Raw genomic sequence first — 25,678 nt, 5'->3', positions numbered from 1 at the left:
GACGGAGGGAGAGAAAGAGGAGACGGAGGGAGAGAAAGAGGGAGACGGAGGGAGAGAAAGAGGGAGACGGAGAGAGAGAAAGAGGGAGAAGGAGGGAGAGAAAGAGGGAGACGGAGGGAGAGAAAGAGGGAGAAGGAGGGAGAGAAAGAGGGAGACGGAGGGAGAGAAAGAGGGAGACGGAGAGAGAGAAAGAGGGAGACGGAGGGAGAGAAAGAGGGAGACGGAGGGAGAGAAAGAGGGAGACGGAGGGAGAGAAAGAGGGAGACGGAGGGAGAGAAAGAGGGAGACGGAGAGAGACTGAGGGAGAGAAAGAGGGAGAGAAAGAGGGAGACGGAGAGAGAGAAAGAGGGAGACGGAGGGAGAGAAAGAGGGAGACGGAGGGAGAAAGAGGGAGACGGAGGGAGAGAAAGAGGGAGACGGAGGGAGAGAAAGATGGAGACGGAGGGAGAGAAAGAGGGAGACGGAGGGAGAGAAAGAGGGAGACGGAGGGAGAGAAAGAGGGAGACGGAGGGAGAGAAAGAGGGAGAAGGAGGGAGAGAAAGAGGGAGACGGAGGGAGAGAAAGAGGGAGACGGAGGGAGAGAAAGAGGGAGACGGAGGGAGAGAAAGAGGGAGACGGAGAGAGAAAGACGGAGACGGAGGGAGAGAAAGAGGGAGACGGAGGGAGAGAAAGAGGGAGACGGAGAGAGACTGAGGGAGAGAAAGAGGGAGACGGAGGGAGAGAAAGAGGGAGAAAGAGGGAGACTGAGGGAGAGAAAGAGGGAGACGGAGGGAGAGAAAGAGGGAGAAGGAGGGAGAGAAAGAGGGAGAAGGAGGGAGAGAAAGAGGGAGACGGAGGGAGAGAAAGAGGGAGACGGAGGGAGAGAAAGAGGGAGACGGAGAGAGAGAAAGAGGGAGACGGAGGGAGAGAAAGAGGGAGACGGAGGGAGAGAAAGAGGGAGACGGAGGGAGAGAAAGAGGGAGACGGAGGGAGAGAAAGAGGGAGACGGAGAGAGAAAGAGGGAGACGGAGGGAGAGAAAGAGGGAGACGGAGAGAGAGAAAGAGGGAGACGGAGGGAGAGAAAGAGGGAGACGGAGGGAGAAAGAGGGAGACGGAGGGAGAGAAAGAGGGAGACGGAGGGAGAGAAAGATGGAGACGGAGGGAGAGAAAGAGGGAGACGGAGGGAGAGAAAGAGGGAGACGGAGGGAGAGAAAGAGGGAGACGGAGGGAGAGAAAGAGGGAGAAGGAGGGAGAGAAAGAGGGAGACGGAGGGAGAGAAAGAGGGAGACGGAGGGAGAGAAAGAGGGAGACGGAGGGAGAGAAAGAGGGAGACGGAGAGAGAAAGAGGGAGACGGAGGGAGAGAAAGAGGGAGACGGAGGGAGAGAAAGAGGGAGACGGAGAGAGACTGAGGGAGAGAAAGAGGGAGACGGAGGGAGAGAAAGAGGGAGAAAGAGGGAGACTGAGGGAGAGAAAGAGGGAGACGGAGGGAGAGAAAGAGGGAGACGGAGAGAGAAAGAGGGAGACGGAGAGAGAAAGAGGGAGACGGAGGGAGAGAAAGAGGGAGACGGAGAGAGAAAGAGGGAGACGGAGGGAGAGAAAGAGGGAGACGGAGAGAGAGAAAGAGGGAGACGGAGGGAGAGAAAGAGGGAGACGGAGGGAGAAAGAGGGAGACGGAGGGAGAGAAAGAGGGAGACGGAGGGAGAGAAAGATGGAGACGGAGGGAGAGAAAGAGGGAGACGGAGGGAGAGAAAGAGGGAGACGGAGGGAGAGAAAGAGGGAGACGGAGGGAGAGAAAGAGGGAGAAGGAGGGAGAGAAAGAGGGAGACGGAGGGAGAGAAAGAGGGAGACGGAGGGAGAGAAAGAGGGAGACGGAGGGAGAGAAAGAGGGAGACGGAGAGAGAAAGACGGAGACGGAGGGAGAGAAAGAGGGAGACGGAGGGAGAGAAAGAGGGAGACGGAGAGAGACTGAGGGAGAGAAAGAGGGAGACGGAGGGAGAGAAAGAGGGAGAAAGAGGGAGACTGAGGGAGAGAAAGAGGGAGACGGAGGGAGAGAAAGAGGGAGAAGGAGGGAGAGAAAGAGGGAGAAGGAGGGAGAGAAAGAGGGAGACGGAGGGAGAGAAAGAGGAGACGGAGGGAGAGAAAGAGGGAGACGGAGGGAGAGAAAGAGGGAGACGGAGAGAGAGAAAGAGGGAGAAGGAGGGAGAGAAAGAGGGAGACGGAGGGAGAGAAAGAGGGAGAAGGAGGGAGAGAAAGAGGGAGACGGAGGGAGAGAAAGAGGGAGACGGAGGGAGAGAAAGAGGGAGACGGAGAGAGAGAAAGAGGGAGACGGAGGGAGAGAAAGAGGGAGACGGAGGGAGAGAAAGAGGGAGACGGAGGGAGAGAAAGAGGGAGACGGAGGGAGAGAAAGAGGGAGACGGAGAGAGAAAGAGGGAGGCGGAGGGAGAGAAAGAGGGAGACGGAGAGAGAGAAAGAGGGAGACGGAGGGAGAGAAAGAGGGAGACGGAGGGAGAAAGAGGGAGACGGAGGGAGAGAAAGAGGGAGACGGAGGGAGAGAAAGATGGAGACGGAGGGAGAGAAAGAGGGAGACGGAGGGAGAGAAAGAGGGAGACGGAGGGAGAGAAAGAGGGAGACGGAGGGAGAGAAAGAGGGAGAAGGAGGGAGAGAAAGAGGGAGACGGAGGGAGAGAAAGAGGGAGACGGAGGGAGAGAAAGAGGGAGACGGAGGGAGAGAAAGAGGGAGACGGAGAGAGAAAGACGGAGACGGAGGGAGAGAAAGAGGGAGACGGAGGGAGAGAAAGAGGGAGACGGAGAGAGACTGAGGGAGAGAAAGAGGGAGACGGAGGGAGAGAAAGAGGGAGAAAGAGGGAGACTGAGGGAGAGAAAGAGGGAGACGGAGGGAGAGAAAGAGGGAGAAGGAGGGAGAGAAAGAGGGAGAAGGAGAGAGAGAAAGAGGGAGACGGAGGGAGAGAAAGAGGGAGACGGAGGGAGAGAAAGAGGGAGACGGAGAGAGAGAAAGAGGGAGACGGAGGGAGAGAAAGAGGGAGACGGAGGGAGAGAAAGAGGGAGACGGAGGGAGAGAAAGAGGGAGACGGAGGGAGAGAAAGAGGGAGACGGAGAGAGAAAGAGGGAGACGGAGGGAGAGAAAGAGGGAGACGGAGAGAGAGAAAGAGGGAGACGGAGGGAGAGAAAGAGGGAGACGGAGGGAGAAAGAGGGAGACGGAGGGAGAGAAAGAGGGAGACGGAGGGAGAGAAAGATGGAGACGGAGGGAGAGAAAGAGGGAGACGGAGGGAGAGAAAGAGGGAGACGGAGGGAGAGAAAGAGGGAGACGGAGGGAGAGAAAGAGGGAGAAGGAGGGAGAGAAAGAGGGAGACGGAGGGCGAGAAAGAGGGAGACGGAGGGAGAGAAAGAGGGAGACGGAGGGAGAGAAAGAGGGAGACGGAGAGAGAAAGAGGGAGACGGAGGGAGAGAAAGAGGGAGACGGAGGGAGAGAAAGAGGGAGACGGAGAGAGACTGAGGGAGAGAAAGAGGGAGACGGAGGGAGAGAAAGAGGGAGAAAGAGGGAGACTGAGGGAGAGAAAGAGGGAGAAGGAGGGAGAGAAAGAGGGAGACGGAGGGAGAGAAAGAGGAGACGGAGGGAGAGAAAGAGGGAGACGGAGGGAGAGAAAGAGGGAGACGGAGAGAGAAAGAGGGAGAAGGAGGGAGAGAAAGAGGGAGACGGAGGGAGAGAAAGAGGGAGAAGGAGGGAGAGAAAGAGGGAGACGGAGGGAGAGAAAGAGGGAGACGGAGGGAGAGAAAGAGGGAGACGGAGAGAGAGAAAGAGGGAGACGGAGGGAGAGAAAGAGGGAGACGGAGAGAGAGAAAGAGGGAGACGGAGGGAGAGAAAGAGGGAGACGGAGGGAGAGAAAGAGGGAGACGGAGAGAGAGAAAGAGGGAGACGGAGGGAGAGAAAGATGGAGACGGAGGGAGAGAAAGAGGGAGACGGAGGGAGAGAAAGAGGGAGACGGAGAGAGAGAAAGAGGGAGACGGAGAGAGAAAGAGGGAGACGGAGAGAGAGAAAGAGGGAGACGGAGAGAGAGAAAGAGGGAGACGGAGAGAGAGAAAGAGGGAGACGGAGGGAGAGAAAGAGGGAGACGGAGGGAGAGAAAGAGGGAGACGGAGGGAGAGAAAGAGGGAGACGGAGAGAGAGAAAGAGGGAGACGGAGAGAGAGAAAGAGGGAGACAGAGGGAGAGAAAGAGGGAGACGGAGGGAGAGAAAGAGGGAGAAGGAGGGAGAGAAAGAGGGAGACGGAGGGAGAGAAAGAGGGAGACGGAGAGAGAGAAAGAGGGAGAAGGAGGGAGAGAAAGAGGGAGACGGAGGGAGAGAAAGAGGGAGACGGAGGGAGAGAAAGAGGGAGACGGAGAGAGAGAAAGAGGGAGAAGGAGGGAGAGAAAGAGGGAGACGGAGGGAGAGAAAGAGGGAGAAGGAGGGAGAGAAAGAGGGAGACGGAGGGAGAGAAAGAGGGAGACGGAGGGAGAGAAAGAGGGAGACGGAGAGAGAGAAAGAGGGAGACGGAGGGAGAAAGAGGGAGACGGAGGGAGAGAAAGAGGGAGACGGAGGGAGAGAAAGATGGAGACGGAGGGAGAGAAAGAGGGAGACGGAGGGAGAGAAAGAGGGAGACGGAGGGAGAGAAAGAGGGAGACGGAGGGAGAGAAAGAGGGAGAAGGAGGGAGAGAAAGAGGGAGACGGAGGGAGAGAAAGAGGGAGACGGAGGGAGAGAAAGAGGGAGACGGAGGGAGAGAAAGAGGGAGACGGAGAGAGAAAGACGGAGACGGAGGGAGAGAAAGAGGGAGACGGAGAGAGACTGAGGGAGAGAAAGAGGGAGACGGAGGGAGAGAAAGAGGGAGAAAGAGGGAGACTGAGGGAGAGAAAGAGGGAGACGGAGGGAGAGAAAGAGGGAGAAGGAGGGAGAGAAAGAGGGAGAAGGAGGGAGAGAAAGAGGGAGACGGAGGGAGAGAAAGAGGAGACGGAGGGAGAGAAAGAGGGAGACGGAGGGAGAGAAAGAGGGAGACGGAGAGAGAGAAAGAGGGAGAAGGAGGGAGAGAAAGAGGGAGACGGAGGGAGAGAAAGAGGGAGAAGGAGGGAGAGAAAGAGGGAGACGGAGGGAGAGAAAGAGGGAGACGGAGGGAGAGAAAGAGGGAGACGGAGAGAGAGAAAGAGGGAGACGGAGGGAGAGAAAGAGGGAGACGGAGGGAGAGAAAGAGGGAGACGGAGGGAGAGAAAGAGGGAGACGGAGGGAGAGAAAGAGGGAGACGGAGAGAGAAAGAGGGAGGCGGAGGGAGAGAAAGAGGGAGACGGAGAGAGAGAAAGAGGGAGACGGAGGGAGAGAAAGAGGGAGACGGAGGGAGAAAGAGGGAGACGGAGGGAGAGAAAGAGGGAGACGGAGGGAGAGAAAGATGGAGACGGAGGGAGAGAAAGAGGGAGACGGAGGGAGAGAAAGAGGGAGACGGAGGGAGAGAAAGAGGGAGACGGAGGGAGAGAAAGAGGGAGAAGGAGGGAGAGAAAGAGGGAGACGGAGGGAGAGAAAGAGGGAGACGGAGGGAGAGAAAGAGGGAGACGGAGGGAGAGAAAGAGGGAGACGGAGAGAGAAAGACGGAGACGGAGGGAGAGAAAGAGGGAGACGGAGGGAGAGAAAGAGGGAGACGGAGAGAGACTGAGGGAGAGAAAGAGGGAGACGGAGGGAGAGAAAGAGGGAGAAAGAGGGAGACTGAGGGAGAGAAAGAGGGAGACGGAGGGAGAGAAAGAGGGAGAAGGAGGGAGAGAAAGAGGGAGAAGGAGGGAGAGAAAGAGGGAGACGGAGGGAGAGAAAGAGGGAGACGGAGGGAGAGAAAGAGGGAGACGGAGAGAGAGAAAGAGGGAGACGGAGGGAGAGAAAGAGGGAGACGGAGGGAGAGAAAGAGGGAGACGGAGGGAGAGAAAGAGGGAGACGGAGGGAGAGAAAGAGGGAGACGGAGAGAGAAAGAGGGAGACGGAGGGAGAGAAAGAGGGAGACGGAGAGAGAGAAAGAGGGAGACGGAGGGAGAGAAAGAGGGAGACGGAGGGAGAAAGAGGGAGACGGAGGGAGAGAAAGAGGGAGACGGAGGGAGAGAAAGATGGAGACGGAGGGAGAGAAAGAGGGAGACGGAGGGAGAGAAAGAGGGAGACGGAGGGAGAGAAAGAGGGAGACGGAGGGAGAGAAAGAGGGAGAAGGAGGGAGAGAAAGAGGGAGACGGAGGGCGAGAAAGAGGGAGACGGAGGGAGAGAAAGAGGGAGACGGAGGGAGAGAAAGAGGGAGACGGAGAGAGAAAGAGGGAGACGGAGGGAGAGAAAGAGGGAGACGGAGGGAGAGAAAGAGGGAGACGGAGAGAGACTGAGGGAGAGAAAGAGGGAGACGGAGGGAGAGAAAGAGGGAGAAAGAGGGAGACTGAGGGAGAGAAAGAGGGAGAAGGAGGGAGAGAAAGAGGGAGACGGAGGGAGAGAAAGAGGAGACGGAGGGAGAGAAAGAGGGAGACGGAGGGAGAGAAAGAGGGAGACGGAGAGAGAAAGAGGGAGAAGGAGGGAGAGAAAGAGGGAGACGGAGGGAGAGAAAGAGGGAGAAGGAGGGAGAGAAAGAGGGAGACGGAGGGAGAGAAAGAGGGAGACGGAGGGAGAGAAAGAGGGAGACGGAGAGAGAGAAAGAGGGAGACGGAGGGAGAGAAAGAGGGAGACGGAGAGAGAGAAAGAGGGAGACGGAGGGAGAGAAAGAGGGAGACGGAGGGAGAGAAAGAGGGAGACGGAGAGAGAGAAAGAGGGAGACGGAGGGAGAGAAAGATGGAGACGGAGGGAGAGAAAGAGGGAGACGGAGGGAGAGAAAGAGGGAGACGGAGAGAGAGAAAGAGGGAGACGGAGAGAGAAAGAGGGAGACGGAGAGAGAGAAAGAGGGAGACGGAGAGAGAGAAAGAGGGAGACGGAGAGAGAGAAAGAGGGAGACGGAGGGAGAGAAAGAGGGAGACGGAGGGAGAGAAAGAGGGAGACGGAGGGAGAGAAAGAGGGAGACGGAGAGAGAGAAAGAGGGAGACGGAGAGAGAGAAAGAGGGAGACAGAGGGAGAGAAAGAGGGAGACGGAGGGAGAGAAAGAGGGAGAAGGAGGGAGAGAAAGAGGGAGACGGAGGGAGAGAAAGAGGGAGACGGAGAGAGAGAAAGAGGGAGAAGGAGGGAGAGAAAGAGGGAGACGGAGGGAGAGAAAGAGGGAGACGGAGGGAGAGAAAGAGGGAGACGGAGAGAGAGAAAGAGGGAGAAGGAGGGAGAGAAAGAGGGAGACGGAGGGAGAGAAAGAGGGAGAAGGAGGGAGAGAAAGAGGGAGACGGAGGGAGAGAAAGAGGGAGACGGAGGGAGAGAAAGAGGGAGACGGAGAGAGAGAAAGAGGGAGAAGGAGGGAGAGAAAGAGGGAGACGGAGGGAGAGAAAGAGGGAGACGGAGGGAGAGAAAGAGGGAGACGGAGGGAGAGAAAGAGGGAGACGGAGGGAGAGAAAGAGGGAGAAAGAGGGAGACTGAGGGAGAGAAAGAGGGAGACGGAGGGAGAGAAAGAGGGAGAAAGAGGGAGACTGAGGGAGAGAAAGAGGGAGACGGAGGGAGAGAAAGAGGGAGAAGGAGGGAGAGAAAGAGGGAGAAGGAGGGAGAGAAAGAGGGAGACGGAGGGAGAGAAAGAGGAGACGGAGGGAGAGAAAGAGGGAGACGGAGGGAGAGAAAGAGGGAGAAGGAGGGAGAGAAAGAGGGAGAAGGAGGGAGAGAAAGAGGGAGACGGAGGGAGAGAAAGAGGAGACGGAGGGAGAGAAAGAGGGAGACGGAGGGAGAGAAAGAGGGAGACGGAGGGAGAGAAAGAGGGAGACGGAGGGAGAAAGAAGGAGACGGAGGGAGAGAAAGAGGGAGACGGAGAGAGAAAGAAGGAGACGGAGGGAGAGAAAGAGGGAGACGGAGGGAGAGAAAGAGGGAGACGGAGGGAGAGATGGAGGGAGACGGAGGGAGAGATGGAGGGAGACGGAGGGAGAGAAAGAGGGAGACGGAGGGAGAGATGGAGGGAGACGGAGGGAGAGATGGAGGGAGACGGAGGGAGAGAAAGATGTGAGACAGAGTTATATTTTATAACAGCACAGATGTCTTAACAAAAATCAGTGTGTTGCTGGTGTTGAAACCTGTGTGTGTGTGTGTGTGTGTGTGTGTGTGTGTGTGTGTATTCGGAAAGAATTCAGACCCCTTAACTTTTCCCACATTTTATTACGTTACAGTCTTATTCTAAAATGGATAAATGTTTTTCCTTATCAATCTGCACACAATACCTCATAATTATATGTATATATTTACATAAAAAACAAAAACAGAAATACCTTATTTACATAAGTATTCAGACCCTTTGCAACGAGACTTGAAATTGAGCTCAGGTGCATCCTGTTTCCATTGATCATCCTTGAGATGTTTCTACAATTCAATTAATCGGACCTACAGTTGACAGTGCTTGTCAGAGAAAAAAAACAAGCCATGAGGTTGTAGAGTTTCGAGACTGGATTTTGTCGAGGCACAGACCTGGGGAAGGCTACCAAAAACCTTCTGCAGCATTGAAGGTCCCCAAGAACATAATGGCCTCCATTATTCTTAAATGGAATAAGATTGGAAAACCACCAAGACTCTTCCTAGAGCTGGCTGCCCAGCCAAACTGAGCAATAAGGGGAGAAGGGTCTTGGTCGAGGAGATGTTCAAGAACCCAAAGGTCACTCTGACAGAGCTCCAGAGCTCCTCGGTGGAGATGGGAGCACCTTCCAGAAGGACAACCATCTCTGCAGCATCCACCAATCAGGCCTTTATGATAGAGTGGCCAAACATAAGCCACTCCTCAGCAAAAGGCACCTAAAGGACTCTCTTGTGGAAAATTACAACATTAGTTATGCTCAGCCTAGTAGTCAGAGCGCTGAGCCAGTGTGTTATCTCGTAGAGCTACGATCAGTTTGGGTGCGACCGCAGTGACACATGCAGTGGTTTTACTATCTGCAGGAAGGAACACGTGAACTGTGACAAAACGCAGGTATACGGTTCAGCCCTCGTGTTATCTCAATCTGCACAGACAAACCAAACGCCTTCTTCACTATGTTCCGCCCCTTTTTCCACACATCTACTAAACTGAAGACAAAGAGGTTGGACTTTCTATAAAAGCGGAACTGTGTTCGTTGGGCTATTTGATTGCTCCATTTTTGCAAATCTTATAATAAAATTGTTGTTTGAATAATCTACAGTTCCTCTCCTTTTGATTTGAATTTCCACTACAACTCTGACCATGAGAAACAAGATTATCTGGTCTGATTGATCTCTTGGGCCTGGATGCCAAGCATCACTTCTGGAGGAAACCTGGCACCATCACTACGGTGAATCATGGCGGTGGCAGCATCATGCTGTGGGGAAGTTTTTTCAGTGGCAGGGACTGGGAGACTCAGGAGTCAGGATCAAGGCAAAGATGAACAGAGCAAAGTACAGGGAGATCCTTGATGAAAACTTGCTCCAGTGCGCTCAGGACCTCAGGCTGGGGCGAAGGTTTACCTTACCTTCCAACAGGACAATGACCCTAAACACACAGCCAAGACAACGCAGGAGTGGCTTCGGGCCAAGACTCTGAATGTCCTTGAGTGGCCCTGCCAGAGCCCAGACTTGAACCCAATCGAACATCTCTGGAGAGACCTGAAAATAGCAGTGCAGCAACGCTCCCCATTCAAACTGACAGAGCCTGAGAGGATCTGCTGAGAAGAATGGGAGAAACTCCCCAAATACAGGTATGTCAAGCTTGTAGCGTCAAACCCAAGAAGACTTGGGAGGCTGTAATCGCTGCCAAAGGTGTTTCAACAGACTACTAAAGGGTAAATAAAGGGTCTGAATATTTACCTTAATGGGATATTTCATTTTTTTTAATATAAATTAGCAAAGAAATCTAAACATGTTTTTGCTTTGTCATTATGGGGTATTGTGATGTCATTATGGGGTATTGTGATGTCATTATGGGGTATTGTTTGTAGATTGTTGAGGAATAAATAAAATGTTATCCACTTTAGAATAAGGCTGTAACGTAACAAAATGAGGAAAAAGTCAAGGGGTCTGAATACTTTCTAAATGCTATGTGGGGATCTAAAATCCCCCAAAGTCCCCACAACGACAGTAAAACAAGGAAAATTCTCCCTCTTGGGGACATTTCCCACGTCCCCATGAGGACAAAGTCTATTTAAAGCTTAGGGGTTAGGTTTAGGGATAAAATGAAGGTTAGAATTAGGGTTAGGGGTTAGTGGTTAGGTTTAGGTTTAGAGTTAGGTTTAGAGTTAGGTTTAGAGTTAAGTTTAGAGTTAGGTTTAGAGTTAGGTTTAGAGTTAGAATGGAATTAAAATGGAATGGAATAAAAATGTTAACCCCCACAAGATGAAGAAGATAATGTGTGTGTGTGTGTGTGTGTGTGTGTGTGTGTGTGTGTGTGTGTGTGTGTGTGTGTGTGTGTGTGTGTGTACCTCTGCAGGTGGTATATCTTGTGTGTGTACTGTCCCGTCTCCCCGTCCTTCTCGTATGGTTCATTCTTCAACACCTCCACTCCCTCTCCTCCTCCTGTCTCGTTCTTACTGGCCTCTGCTACTGAGTACAGCTGCCCCACCTGGTACTGAAGGGGGGGGGGGGCATGCCGTCACACAGCAGCAACACACTCTCTTATCTAATACCACCACACAGCAGCAACTCCCCTAAGCAGCACAAGTAGGAAATCCCCTCAGACTAAGTGTTTAAATGGACCACTAGACCTAGTGAAAGACATATCCATAGGTTGCTGGACCTCTCTACCCAGAATTCCCTGCTGTATGAAAGGACCCAGGAATAGTAAAGGCTGCTGGGTAAAAATAGAACCTGACTGTGTGACTGGTTGGGTATCTTGTTGTGTTTGCAGGGTTGAGCTGCGAATAGAAATGCTATAGATGGAAGGAATGCAGTTTGGAAACCTACCAAAAAACAATTAGGCAACAACAAATTCAATCCCTTATAGACAATTTCCAGGGAAAAACATTCCACTGCAATAGTGAAGGTGTAAACTTGGCAGTAGAAAATCTTAACAGTATATTTGACCTCTCAGCTCCCCTTTCAAATCTAAAAATCTCAAATGGAAAACTGAAGAAAATGAACAACAATGACAAATGGTTTGATGAAGAATGCAAAAATCTAAGAAAGATATTGAGAAACCTGTCCAACCAAAACATAGAGACCCGGAAAACCTGAGTCTTCACTATGGTGAATCACTAAAACAATACAGAAATACACTACGGAAAAAGAAGAAACAGCACGTCAGAAATCAACTTAATGTAATTGAAGAATCCATAGACTCTAACCATTTCTGGGAAAATTGGAAAACACTAAACAAACAACAACACGAATAATTATCTATCCAAAATGGAGATGTATAGGTAAACCACTTCTCCAATCATTTTGGCTCTATAACAAAGAATAAAGAGCAAAAACATATACATGATCAAATACAAATCTTAGAATCAACTATTAAAGACTACCAGAACCCACTGGATTCTCCAATTACCTTGAATGAGTTACAGGACAAAATGTACTGAGCAAATTTCAAATTGGCTTTTTACCAAATTACCGTACAACAGACCATGTATTCACCCTACACACCCTAATTGACAACCAAACAAACCAAGGCAAAGGCAAAGTCTTCTCATGCTTTGTTGATTTCAAAAAAGCCTTTGACTCAATTTGGCATGAGGGTCTGCTATACAAACTGTGGTGTTGGGGGTAAAACATACGACATTATAAAATCCATCTATACAAACAACAAGCGTGCGGTTAAAACTGGCAAAAACACACACATTTCTTCACACAGGGTTGTGGAGTGAGACAGGGATGCTGCTTGAGCCCCACCCTCTTCCACATATACATTAACGAATTGGCGCGGGCACTAGAAAAGTCTGCAGCACCCGGCCTCCCCCTGCTAGAATCCAAAGTCAAATGTCTACTGTTTGCTGATGAACTGGTGCTTCTGTCACCAACCAAGGAGGGCCTACAGCAGCACCTAGATCTTCTGCACAGATTCTGCCAGACTGGGCCCTGACAGTAAATCTCAGTAAGACCAAAATAATGGTGTTCCAAAAAAGGTCAAGTCGCCAGGACCACAAATACAAATTTCATCTAGACACTGTTGCCCTAGAGCACACAAAAACTATTCATACCTCGGCCTAAACATCAGCGCCACAGGTATTTTCCACAAAGCTGTGAACGATCTGAGAGACATGGCAAGAAGAAGATTCTATGCCATCAAAAGGAACATACATTTCAACATACCAATTAGGATCTGGCTAAAAATACTTGAATCAGTCATAGAGCCCATTGTCCTTTATGGTTGTGAGGTCTGGGGTCCGCTCACCAACCAAGACTTCACAAAATGGGACAAACACCAAATTGAGACTCTGCATGCAGAATTCTGCTAAAATATCCTCTGTGTACAACGTAGAACACCAAATAATGCATGCAGAGCAGAATTAGGCACTAATTATCAAAATCCAGAAAAGAGCCATTAAATTCTACAACCAGCTAAAAGGAAGTGATTCCCAAACCTTCCATAACAAAGCCATCACCTACAGAGAGATGAACCTGGAGAAGAGTCCCCTAAGCAAGCTGGTCCTGGGGCTGTTCACAAACACAAACACACCCCACCCCAGGACAGCAGCACAATTAGACCCAACCAAATCATGAGACATCAAAAAGATAATTACTTGACACACTGGAAAGAATTAACAAAAAAACAGAGCAAACTAGAATTAGTTCAACAGAGAGTACACAGTGGCAGAATACCTGACCACTGTCACTGACCCAAACTTAAGGAAAGCTTTGACTATGTACAGACTCAGTGAGCATAGCCTTGCTATTGAGAAAGGCCGCCGTAGACAGACATGGCTCTCAAGAGAAGACAGACTATGTGCTCACTGCCCACAAAATGAGGTGGAAACTGAGCTGCACTTCCTAACCTCCTGCCCAATGTATGACCATATTAGAGATACATATTTCCCTCAGATTACACAGATCCTCAAAGAATTTGAAAACAAATCCAATTTTGATAAACTCCCATATCTACTGGGTGAAATTCCACAGTGTGCCATCACAGCAGCAAGATTTGAGACCTGTTGCCACGAGAAAATAAGAAAACAACCGATATTTATGCTTATTTATTTTCCCTTGTGTACTTTAACCATTTGTACATTGTTATAACACTGTATATATATAATATGACATTTGTAATGTCTTTATTGTTCTGAAACTTCTGTATGTGTAATGTTTACTGTTAATTTTTTTATTTATTTCACTTTTGTATATTATCTACCTCACCTGCTTTGGCAATGTTAACACATGTTTCCTATGCCAATAAAACCCCTTGAATTGAATTGAATTGAGAGAGAGAGAGAGAGAGAGACAGAGAGAGAGAGAGACAGAGAGAGAGAGAGAGAGACGGAGAGAGAGAGAGAGAGAGAGAGCGAGAGCTAACTGTACTACTGATTGGTGTTTGTGTGTGTACGTGTGTGTGCGCGCGTCAGGAAGTCATGGTGGCTCCTGTCATTGGCTGCCTGCAGCATTGATTGTTTCTCATTGGGATGCTGGAATCTTTGATTTGTTTAACCCCGCCCATTTCCTCTTGTATAAAGCTTAATCATTGAAGGTAGAGACGGATCCTTTGATCAAATGCTAAGCTTTTTACAGGACACACACAAGTACTAAAACAGAACTCACCTCTTCCACTGATATGGGCAGAATAACTCGACTGGAAGAGAGAGGGGGGTAGAGAGTGAGAGGATGGGGTAGAGTGAGAGAGAGAGAGAGAGAGAGAGAGAGAGAGAGGCAATGTTAACACGTTTCCCATGCCAATAAAGCCCCTTGAATTAAATTGAATTGAATTGAGAGAGAAAGAGAGAGAGAGAGAGAGTGGGGGGGGTTAGAGTGAGAGAGACAGAGCGAGAGAGAGAGAGAGAGAGAGAGAGAGAGAGAGAGAGAGAGAGTGGGGGGTTAGAGTGAGAGAGAGAGAGAGTGGGGGGGTAGAGAGAGAGAGACAGAGCGAGAGAGAGAGAGGGGGGGGTTAGAGTGAGAGAGAGAGAGAGAGAGAGAGAGAGTGGGGGAAGAGAGAGAGAGACAGAGCGAGAGAGAGAGAGAGAGAGAGAGAGAGAGAGAGAGTGGGGGGTTAGAGTGAGAGAGAGAGAGAGAGAGAGAGAGTGGGGGGTAGAGAGAGAGAGACAGAGAGAGAGAGAGAGAGAGAGAGAGAGAGAGAGAGAGAGAGTGGGGGGTTAGAGTGAGAGAGAGAGAGAGAGAGAGAGAGAGTGGGGGGTAGAGAGAGAGAGACAGAGAGAGAGAGAGAGAGAGAGAGAGAGAGAGAGAGAGGGGGGGGGGGTAGAGTGAGAGACAGAAATCTCCAGACAGAAATCATTACATTTCAGGCGCAGGGTAAAGTGCTTCTTTGTGGAGATTTCAATGCAAGAACAGGTTCTGAGCCTGACTACACTGATGAGGGAGGTAAACCACCACATATTTGGACACCCCTCCTTGTACAGTAGCCCTATTATAAATAATAGAAACAGTCCTGACCAAATACTGAACAAGAATGGAAAGGGGTTAGTACATCTCTGTCGAGCCTTAGGCCTGTACATGCTTAATGGTAGAATCAGAGGGGACTCTTTAGGTCAGTTTACTTACTGCTCAGCTCTTGGGACAAGTGTAGTCAATTATGCCATCACTAATATTGACCCCTCCTCCATTAGTGCATTCACTGTCAGACCACAGACCCCATTGTCAGATCACAGTCAGATCAACGTGTTTCTGAAGAAATTAACCGGCAATATTCATTAAAAAAAACAGCCCAATAAACTCTACAACATAAACCAATCGTACAGATGGGCTCCAAACAGTGCAGAGAGATTCATGGAAACATTGAACTCAAATGAAATGATGAACTCTATACAGTTTTTCAATAACTCACAATACCAAAACAATAAAGATGGTGTCAATTCAGCTCCTAGAAACATCAACTGCATATTCCATCAAAAGCAAAGTAGCGTCAAGAGAAGAGAAAACCAAAGCAATGCAACATCAGAAGCAAACATCTAAATGTTTCTGACAAATGGTTTGATAATGAATGTAAAACAATTACAAAACACCTAAGACAAATGTCAAACAAAAAACATAAGCAGCAAAACAACCCAGAGCTACGATATGAATACTTTGAAACTCTGAAACAGTATAAACAAACACTGAAAGAAAATAAAGAAATTGAATTATACCAACAAGACACTTGATGAAATTGAAAACGCAATTGACCAAAATCAGTTCTGGGACATGTGAAACAATTTAAGCACAACAAAGCCACAAGAATTAGCCATACAAGATGTAGGAATTTGGAAAACTTATTTTGATAATCTATACAAAATCATCCCACAAAAAGACTTACAACAGAACCAATTAGAAATTAAAGAAAAATTGAACATCCTTGAATCAGTCATTAAAAACAACCAAAATCCTTTAGATTACCCAATAACCCAACAATAACTAAATGAAAAGCTAAAATCTATTAAATCAAAAAAGGCTTGTGGTCTAGACAACATCAGAAATGAAATGCTGAAAAACAGCACACCTGAGTTGCAAAATGCTGTGCTTAAATTGTTCAACATGGTTTTAACTTCTGGCTGCTTCCCTGATGTCTGGAACCAGGGGCTCATCTCCCCTATCCACAAAAGTGGAGACAAATCAGACCCCAATAATTACAGGGGAATTTGCGTAAACAGTAACTTGGGAAAGATTTTCTGTAGCATTTTGAATTCAGACCTTTCTTCAAGAAAAAAATGTAATAAGTAAATGTCAAATTGGCTTTCTCCCTAACCATCGCACTACTGACCATATATACACCTTACACACACTAATTAATAAACACGTCCACCAAAAAAAGAGGGCAAAATCTTTGCTTGGTTTATTGACTTTAAAAAAGCATTTTATTTGATTTGGCACAAAGGGCTATTCTACAAAATTCTACAAAGTGGGCTTGGTGGTAAGGTATATGACTTAATAAAATGTATGTACACTGAAAACAAGTGTGCAATAAAAATCAAAAACCAAAGAACAGATTTTTTTTCACAATGTCAAGGTGTGAGACAAGGCTGCAGTTTGAGTCCAAATCTTTTCAACATGTATATCAATGAATTAGCAGACATGTTGGACCAATCTCCAGCCCCAGGACTCACACTATTTGACACAGAGGTGAAATACAGTGCCTTGCGAAAGTATTCGGCCCCCTTGAACTTTGCGACCTTTTGCCACATTTCAGGCTTCAAACATAAAGATATAAAACTTTTTTTGTGAAGAATCTACAACAAGTGGGACACAATCATGAAGTGGAACGACATTTATTGGATATTTCAAACTTCTTTAACAATTCAAAAACTGAAAAATTGGGCGTGCAAAATTATTCAGCCCCTTTACTTTCAGTGGAGCAAACTCTCTCCAGAAGTTCAGTGAGGATCTCTGAATGATCCAATGTTGACCTAAATGACTAATGATGATAAATACAATCCACCTGTGTGTAATCAAGTCTCCGTATAAATGCACCTGCACTGTGATAGTCTCAGAGGTCCGTTAAAAGTGCAGAGAGCATCATGAAGAACAAGGAACACACCAGGCAGGTCCGAGATACTGTTGTGAAGAAGTTTAAAGCCGGATTTGGATACAAAAAGATTTCCCAAGCTTTAAACATCCCAAGGAGCACTGTGCAAGCGATAATATTGAAATGGAAGGAGTATCAGACCACTGCAAATCTACCAAGACCTGGCCGTCCCTCTAAACTTTCAGCTCATACAAGGAGAAGACTGATCAGAGATGCAGCCAAGAGGCCCATGATCACTCTGGATGAACTGCAGAGATCTACAGCTGAGGTGGGATACTCTGTCCATAGGACAACAATCAGTCGTATATTGCACAAATCTGGCCTTTATGGAAGAGTGGCAAGAAGAAAGCCATTTCTTAAAGATATCCATAAAAAGTGTTGTTTAAAGTTTGCCACAAGCCACCTGGGAGACACACCAAACATGTGGAAGAAGGTGCTCTGGTCAGATGAAACCAAAATTGAACTTTTTGGCAACAATGCAAAACGTTATGTTTGCCGTAAAAGCAACACAGCTGAACACACCATCCCCACTGTCAACCATGGTGGTGGCAGCATCATGGTTTGGGCCTGCTTTTCTTCAGCAGGGACAGGGAAGATGGTTAAAATTGATGGGAAGATGGATGGAGCCAAATACAGGACCATTCTGGAAGAAAACCTGATGGAGTCTGCAAAAGACCTGAGACTGGGACGGAGATTTGTCTTCCAACAAGACAATGATCCAAAACATAAAGCAAAATCTACAATGGAATGGTTCAAAAATAAACATATCCAGGTGTTAGAATGGCCAAGTCAAAGTCCAGACCTGAATCCAATCGAGAATCTGTGGAAAGAACTGAAAACTGCTGTTCACAAATGCTCTCCATCCAACCTCACTGAGCTCAAGCTGTTTTGCAAGGAGGAATGGGAAAAAAATTTAGTCTCTCGATGTGCAAAACTGATAGAGAGATACCCCAAGCGACTTACAGCTGTAATCGCAGCAAAAGGTGGCGCTACAAAGTATTAACTTAAGGGGGCTGAATAATTTTGCACGCCCAATTTTCCAGTTTTTGATTTGTTAAAAAAGTTTGAAATATCCAATAAATGTCGTTCCACTTCATGATTGTGTCAATCACTTCATGATTGTGTCATTGTGTTCTAACACCAACCAAAGAAGGTCTTCAACAGAACATTAATATTCTGGAGCAATATTGCCATAATTGGGCCCTGGCAGTAAATTTCCCAAAAACTAAAATCGTGATTTAAAAAAAAAAAAACAGATGTCAGAAACACAAATATAAATTCACCCTGAACAACACCTTAATTGAACACACAAAAAATTACACCTACCTTGGTCTGACCATATCTGCATCGGGAAACTTTAATATGGCAGTGAGTGCACTCAAAGAAAAAGCCCGCAGAGCAATGTATGTAATAAAAATGAAATGATTCAAAATCAACATCCCAATTAGAATTTGGACAAAAATATTTGACATTGTAATCCTACCAATAGCTCTTTATGGAAGTGAGGTTTGGGGGCCACTCAATAAACTGGACTTTAAAATGTGGGACAAACATCCAATTGAAGCCCTACATGCAGAATTCTGTCGGAAAATCCTACAAGTCCAGAGAAATAGACCAACTAATGCATGTAGGGCAGAATTGGGCCGTTTTCCGGTAATAATGAAAATACAGAAAAGATCATTAAAATTTTGGCTACATCTAAATTCAAGTCCAAATTCAAGTCTGCAATTTAAAGCACTTCAAACCCAAGAGCTGAGCCCAGAAACGAGCCCTCTCAGTCAGCTGGTGCTGGACCTCACCAACCAAGCTGACACCAGCACTGCTTCAAAAGAAAGAATTCCAATAAACAAAATCATGAACCAATCAAAGGACTCATATTTACAATACTGGAAAAACGAAACAAAATCCCAAAGCCGACTAAATTGCTATCTGGCCCTAAACAGAGAATATGAATTGGCTGATTATCTCAACTCTGTCAGAGATACGAAGCAGAGACAGATCCTTACCAAGTACAGGCTGAGTGACCACCGATTGGCAATAGAAACCGGCAGACATAAAAAGACATGGCTACCCAAAGAGGAGCGTGTATGTGGTCACTGCACGACAGGGGAGGTAGAGACAGATGCACTTTCTCCTTTACTGTGATAAATATTCCTCACAAAGAGATTCATTATTCACAGAAATGACTACATATATTCTACATTTTTACAAATTGAACCCAGAGGAAAAACTAAGAATACTCATGGGCAAAGGAGCAATGGCTCCTCTTGCAGCCAAATATGTATTTTCCTGCCATAGCCTGAGGGACACTGAATAATAACATCTGCATAGTAAACAGTAACTTACTTATTATTACTATTATTGTTATTACTATTATTATTGCTGTTTATCATTCCAAATATGGGTGGTAATGGTAGTGATAACAGTTTAGTGATGGTAGTAGTAGTCGTAGTAATGATGATTGTAGTTGTAATACTGATATAAAGGAGAAGATGACCGTTATTTAGTTATAAGTTAGTTATAGTTTCATTTTCCATAATTTGATTTTATATTTATTACATTTCTACTATTGACTGTTACCATTTTATTGTTATTATTTTTGTATTTAATTTTGTATTATTATTTACTACCATTTTATATTATTATTTGCTATCATTTATCATTTTGTTACAATGTATATTGTATACATTGTTGCTTTGGCAATATTGAGAGAGAGAGAGAGAGAGAGAGAGAGAGAGAGAGAGAGAGAGAGAGAGAGAGAGGGAGAGAGAGAGGGAGAGAGAGCGGATTTGAGTGAGAGAGAGAGAGGGGGGTAGAGAGAGAGAGAGAGAGAGAGAGAGGGGGTTAGAGTGAGAGAGAGAGGGGGGGTAGAGAGAGGGGGGGGTTAGAGCGAGAGAGAGAGAGGGGGGGGTTAGAGTGAGAGAGAGAGAGAGAGGGGGGTAGAGTGAGAGTGTCAGAGAGAGAGAGAGAGAGAGAGAGAGGGGAGGTAGAGAGAGAGAGTGAGGGGAGGTAGAGAGAGAGGGGTTAGAGTGAGAGAGATATGGGGGGGTAGAGAGAGAGAGAGGGGTAGAGAGAGAGAGAGAGGGGTAGAGAGAGAGAGAGAGGGGGGGGGTAGAGAGAGAGAGAGGGGGGGTTAGAGTGAGAGAGAGAGAGGGGTAGAGAGAGAGAGAGGGGTAGAGAAAGAGAGAGAGAGAGAGAGAGAGCGAGAGAGAGAGAGAGGGGTAGAGAGAGAGAGAGAGAGAGAGAGAGAGAGAGAGAGAGGTAGAGAGAGAGGGGGGTAGAGTGAGAGAGAGAGAGAGAGAGAGAGGGGTAGAGAGAGAGAGAGAGAGAGGGGTAGAGAGAGAGAGAGGGGTAGAGAGAGAGAGAGAGAGGTAGAGAGAGAGGGAGAGAGAGGGGTAGAGAGAGAGAGAGAGAGAGAGAGAGGGGTAGAGAGAGAGAGAGAGGGGTAGAGAGAGAGAGAGAGAGAGAGAGGGGTAGAGAGAGAGAGAGAGGGGTAGAGAGAGAGAGAGAGAGAGAGAGAGAGAGAGAGAGGAGGTAGAGAGAGAGAGAGAGAGGGGTGGGGGTACCGTGAGAGAGAGATATTCTAAAAAGCTGTTAGTTCCAACAGAACTTCCCACTGCTGGCTTGCCTCTGAAGATAAGCAGGATGGAAACAAACTGTGGACATAATTAAAAGAGATCTTAAAACACATTTTATCTTTGCTTTTCCTCAGGGTGTTTCTTAGTTGTTCAGTTTGCGTCACTCTTGAGTCTTTTCCTGTATTGCATTGCAGTCTGACACGTATAAATAAAGCTTAATTTGATCAGTACCTGGATGGGAGACCTGATCAGTACCTGGATGGGAGACCTGATCAGTACCTGGATGGGAGACCAGACGCTGCTTGATATGATGAATGAATAACTGTAGTGTCACCTCTCTTCAGATGCATGTAAGTATGTGGCCTTCAAATTAGTGGAATCGACTATTTCAACCAAACCCATTGCTGATAAGTGTATAAAATCACAGCCTTGCAATCTCCATAGACAAACATTGGCAGTAGAATGGCCTTACTGAAGAGCTCAGTAACATCAAACGTGGCACTGTCATAAGATACCACCTTTCCAACAAGTCAGTTCGTCAAATATCTGCCCTACTAGAGCTGCCTTGGTCAACTGCTGTTATTGGGAAGTGGAAACGTCTAGGAGCAACAACGGCTAAAAATGGTCTGTCCTCGGTTGCAACGCTCACTATTGCGTTCCAAACTGCCTCTGGAAGCAACGTCAGCACAATAACTGTTAATCAGGAGCTTCATGAAATGGTTTTCCATGGCTGAGCAGCAGCACACAAGCCTTAGATCACCATGAGCAATACCAAGTGTCAGCTGCAGTGGTGTAAAGCTCGCCGCCATTGGCCTCTGGAGCAGTGGAAACGTGTCTCTGGAGTCATGAATAACACTTCACCATTTGGTGAATCTGAATCTGGGTTTGGGGGATGCCAGGAGAACACTACCTGCCCGGATACACAGTGCCAACTGTAAAGTTTGGTGGAGGAGGCATAATGGACTGGGGCTGTTTTTTATGGTTCAGGCCCTTTAGTTCCTGTGAAGGGAAATCTTAACGCTACAGCATACAATGACATTCTAAACGATTCTGTGCTTCCAACGTTAAAGCAACAGATTGGTGAAGGCCTTTTCTTGTAAATGCCCCTGTCACAAGTGAAGTCCAAACAGAAACAGTTTGTTGAGATCGGTGTGGAAGAACTTGACTGGCATGCACAGAGCCCTGAACTCAACCCCATCAAACACCTTTGGAATGAATTGGAAGACCGACTGCGAGCCAGGCCTAATCGCCAAACATCAGTGGCCGACCTCACTAACGCGCTTGTGGAGAGAGGGAGGAAAACAGGAAGCCACATGAAGCTCTCCCCTGATGTCCTGGTGAAGATCAGCTAAACAGGAAGCCACATGAAGCTCTCCCCTGATGTCCTGGTGAAGATCAGCTAAACAGGAAGCCACATGAAGCTCTCCCCTGATGTCCTGGTGAAAATCAGCTTAACAGGAAGCCACATGAAGCTCTCCCCTGATGTCCTGGTGAAGATCAGCTAAACAGGAAGCCACATGAAGCTCTCCCCTGATGTCCTGGTGAAGATCAGCTAAACAGGAAGCCACATGAAGCTCTCCCCTGAAGTCCTGGTGAAGATCAGCTAAACAGGAAGACACATGAAGCTCTCCCCTGATGTCCTGGTGAAGATCAGCTAAACAGGAAGAAACATGAAGCTCTCCCCTGATGCACGCGTGCTTGTGTGTCCGTTCAGCATTCCATCGTGACTGATTTAATTAGTCTGTCTCCTCAGGGCTCCGGTATCTCCCTAATCGGTTCAGATCTGTCAGACTGCAGTCATCCTCTCCTCTCCTCTCCTCACCTCCTCTTCTCTCCCTCACTAGGCTACAGCGCTGCTAGTGACTGAATGTACAATATATTTAGTGCCTTCGGGAAGTATTCAGACCGCTTGACTTTTTCCACATTTTGTTACGTTACAGCCTTATTCTAAAATGGATTAAATAAATAAAAAATCCTCAGCAATCTACACACAACACCCCATAATTACAAAGCAAAAACAGGTTGACAATTGTTTTGCAAATGTATTAAAATAAAAAAACAGAAATACCTTTTTACATAAGTATTCATACTGTCACGCCCTGGTCTTGGTGTTTTGTGTTTTCTTTATTAATTTGGTCAGGTCAGGGTGTGACATGGGTTATTTATGTGGTGTGTTTTGTCTTGGTTTTTTTGTAGGTTATGGGATTTGTGGTGTAGTATAGTAGTCTAGGAAAGTCTATGGTTGCCTGGAGTGGTTCTCAATCAGGGGCAGGTGTTTATCGTTGTCTCTGATTGGGAACCATATTTAGGCAGCCATATTCTTGTGTTTCGTGGGTGATTGTTCCTGTCTCTGTGTTTGTTTGCACCAGATAAGGCTGTTTCGGTTTTTCACAGTACGTTTATTGTTTTGTATTGTTTGTTATTATCTTTATTAAAGATGTATGAAGATAACCACGCTGCATTTTGGTCCGATCCCTGCTACACTTCCTCTTCAGAGGAAGAAAAAAGCCTTAACACATACCCTTTGCTATGAGACTCGAAATTGAGCTCAGGTACATCCTGTTTCCATTGAGAATTTTCTACAACTTGATTGGAGTCCACCTGTGGTAAATTCAACTGATTTTCCAAATAATGTCCAGGCACACACCTGTCTATATAAGGTCTTACAGTGCATGTCAGAGCAAAAACCAAGCCATGAGGTAGAAGGAATTGTCCGTAGGGCTCAGAGACAGAATTGTGTTGAGGCATAGATCTGGGGAAGGATACCAAAACATTTCTGCAGCATTGAAGGTCCCCAAGAACACAGTGGCCTCCATCATTCTTAAAAGGAAGAAGTTTGGAACCACCAAGACTCTTCTTCTTCCAGACAGACAGGAAGATGGAGTCGTGCATCATAGACAGACAGACAGAGAGGAAGATGGAGTCGTGCATCATAGACAGACATACAGAGAGGAAGATGGAGTCGTGCATCATAGACAGACAGACAGAGAGGAAGATGGAGTTGTGCATCACAGACAGACAGACAGGAAGATGGAGTCGTGCATTATAGACAGACAGACAGGAAGATGGAGTTGTGCATCACAGACAGACAGACAGGAAGATGGAGTCGTGCATCACAGACAGACAGACAGGAAGATGGAGTCGTGCATTATAGACAGACAGACAGGAAGATGGAGTCGTGCATCACAGACAGACAGACAGAGAGGAAGATGGAGTGTGCATGTGTTCTGGTCTGATTGAGACTCATAATAACCTTGCAATAAAGGCCAATTACCTTTATAATAGAGGGTCATAGAGGCTAATACAAGCGTCCAGGTTTAAATATGTCCTCTTGATCTGGCCTCTTCATAGGCTACTCACATATAGCCATGTTAGCACCCGGCACTCCGGAAAAACGGCCGTGCTAGAACAGACATACAAACGGTTTCATTTTCTCCCTACATCCATCCAGCTCTACGCTGACTCCATCCCTCCATACAGTTCCTCCACTAGCTGAATGATATTTATGTCGTTTCACCTTCAACGTGGGTATCAACATGACCAAGGTGGTGCAAGGAGAGGATGGCACGCACTGCCTGCATCTTTCCTCTGTCCCAATAACGTTAAGGTTTTCCGAATTCTCTGTCCCTAAAATGACAGTATTTTTCTGATATACTTCTATAATAAACCGTAATGTTAGCAGGCCATTACAGCAGCCTATCAGCGGTTTGAAGGGCACTGCGGTGCCGAGCCAGCTGGTGATGGATGTTGGAAAATAATAACACCATCTAACCGGTATACCAAACATCATTTCTGAATGGACCTAAAAATACATGTGAAAAATGTAACCTGAACCTATGCAAACTGACACCGTAAAATGTATGTGTGTGCAGCCCGGGCTGGCCATGCGCCTGTAATTCCACTCTCCCCATCTCCCCAGCCGCTGGAAACAATGTCAGCAGCGCTGCCGGGAAGATGCTAAACCTCTCAGGGAGAACAGACCCACGGCGTCGGTACTTACAATTCCTTAATGAGCATTGTGGCGGTGCTGTGTTCTTCTCACGAGGGAAGGTTGGCGCTCTGGTGAAGATCCCCAAATCTTTCCCTCAGTCAGACTCTCTCTCTCTCTCTCTCTAACCCACCTCTCCTCCTCTTTCATCCTCTACCTCCAGCTTGTCTATTTTCCTCAAATTCCCTTCCTGGTCGGGGCCGAAGGGGGCGTGGCGCCTAGCGCGGTAACAACAAAGCGAGTTCGTGTCGTCACACAGATGAGATGACGTCAAGGGAGATCAGGGTAACCTACTGCTGAGGAGCACCTCAGGCTGGGTACCAGGACAAATACCACGTTCAAAACACTGGGAACGTATACCTTATACCACATCATATATACCTTATACAATATATACCACATCTTAAATATATACCTTATACCACATCATATATACCTTATACAATATATACCACATCTTAAATATATACCTTATACCACATCATATATATCTTATACAATATATACCACATCTTAAATATACCTTATACCACATCATGTATACCTTATACAATATATACCACATCTTAAATATATACCTTATACCACATCATATATATCTTATACCACATCATATATACCTTATACAATATATACCACATCTTAAATATATACCTTATACCACATCATATATACCTTATACAATATATACCACATCTTAAATATACCTTATACCACATCATATATACCTTATACAATATATACCACATCTTAAATATACCTTATACCACATCATGTATACCTTATACAATATATACCACATCTTAAATATATACCTTATACCACATCATATATATCTTATACCACATTATATATACCTTATACAATATATACCACATCTTAAATATATACCTTATACCACATCATATATACCTTATATAATATATACCACATCTTAAATATATACCTTATACCACATCATATATATCTTATACCACATCATATATACCTTATACAATATATACCACATCATATATACCTCATACAATATATACCACATCGTATATACCTTATACAATATATATCACATCTTAAATATATACCTTATACCACATCATATATATCTTATACCACATCATATATACCTTATACAATATATACCACATCTTAAATATATACCTTATACCACATCATATATACCTTATACAATATATACCACATCTTAAATATATACCTTATACCACATCATGTATACCTTATACAATATATACCACATTGTATATACCTTATACCACATCGTATATATCTTATACCACATCGTATATATCTTATACAATATATACCACATCATATATATCTTACACCACATCATACAGTGGGGCAAAAAAGTATTTTGTCAGCCACCAATTGTGCAAGTTCTCCCACTTAAAAAGATGAGAGAGGCCTG

The 25,678-nt window shown here is 46.6% G+C and overlaps 1 protein-coding gene across 3 annotated transcripts in view; it reads right to left on the bottom strand.

Moving 5' to 3' along the window:
* Nucleotides 1-24,415, bottom strand: part of LOC110534815 (phosphatidylinositol transfer protein alpha isoform) — an 83,942-nt gene extending 59,527 nt beyond the window's left edge. The window contains exons 1-3 of one of the 3 annotated variants that reach the window (XM_090188748.1): nt 24,265-24,415; nt 13,776-13,806; nt 10,511-10,656 (exon numbers count right to left, since the gene is read on the bottom strand). In XM_090188748.1, coding sequence (XP_090044874.1) covers nt 10,511-10,656; nt 13,776-13,806; nt 24,265-24,281 — 194 coding nt within the window. In that variant the 5' untranslated portion in view covers nt 24,282-24,415. Of the gene's footprint in view, nt 1-10,510; nt 10,657-13,775; nt 13,807-24,264 lie in introns of those variants that run through there. The other 2 variants (XM_090188747.1, XR_016484072.1) reach the window with 2 other exon arrangements.
* Nucleotides 24,416-25,678: the final 1,263 nt, after the last annotated feature.

The sequence above is a fragment of the Oncorhynchus mykiss genome, chromosome 10 (assembly GCF_057628025.1).
Source record: "Oncorhynchus mykiss isolate SJ-2025 chromosome 10, ASM5762802v1, whole genome shotgun sequence".
In the NCBI taxonomy this organism is placed as follows: Eukaryota; Metazoa; Chordata; class Actinopteri; order Salmoniformes; family Salmonidae; genus Oncorhynchus; species Oncorhynchus mykiss.
The sequence above is the reverse complement of the archived record's forward strand: the minus strand, read 5'-3'. Positions and strand labels throughout refer to the sequence as shown.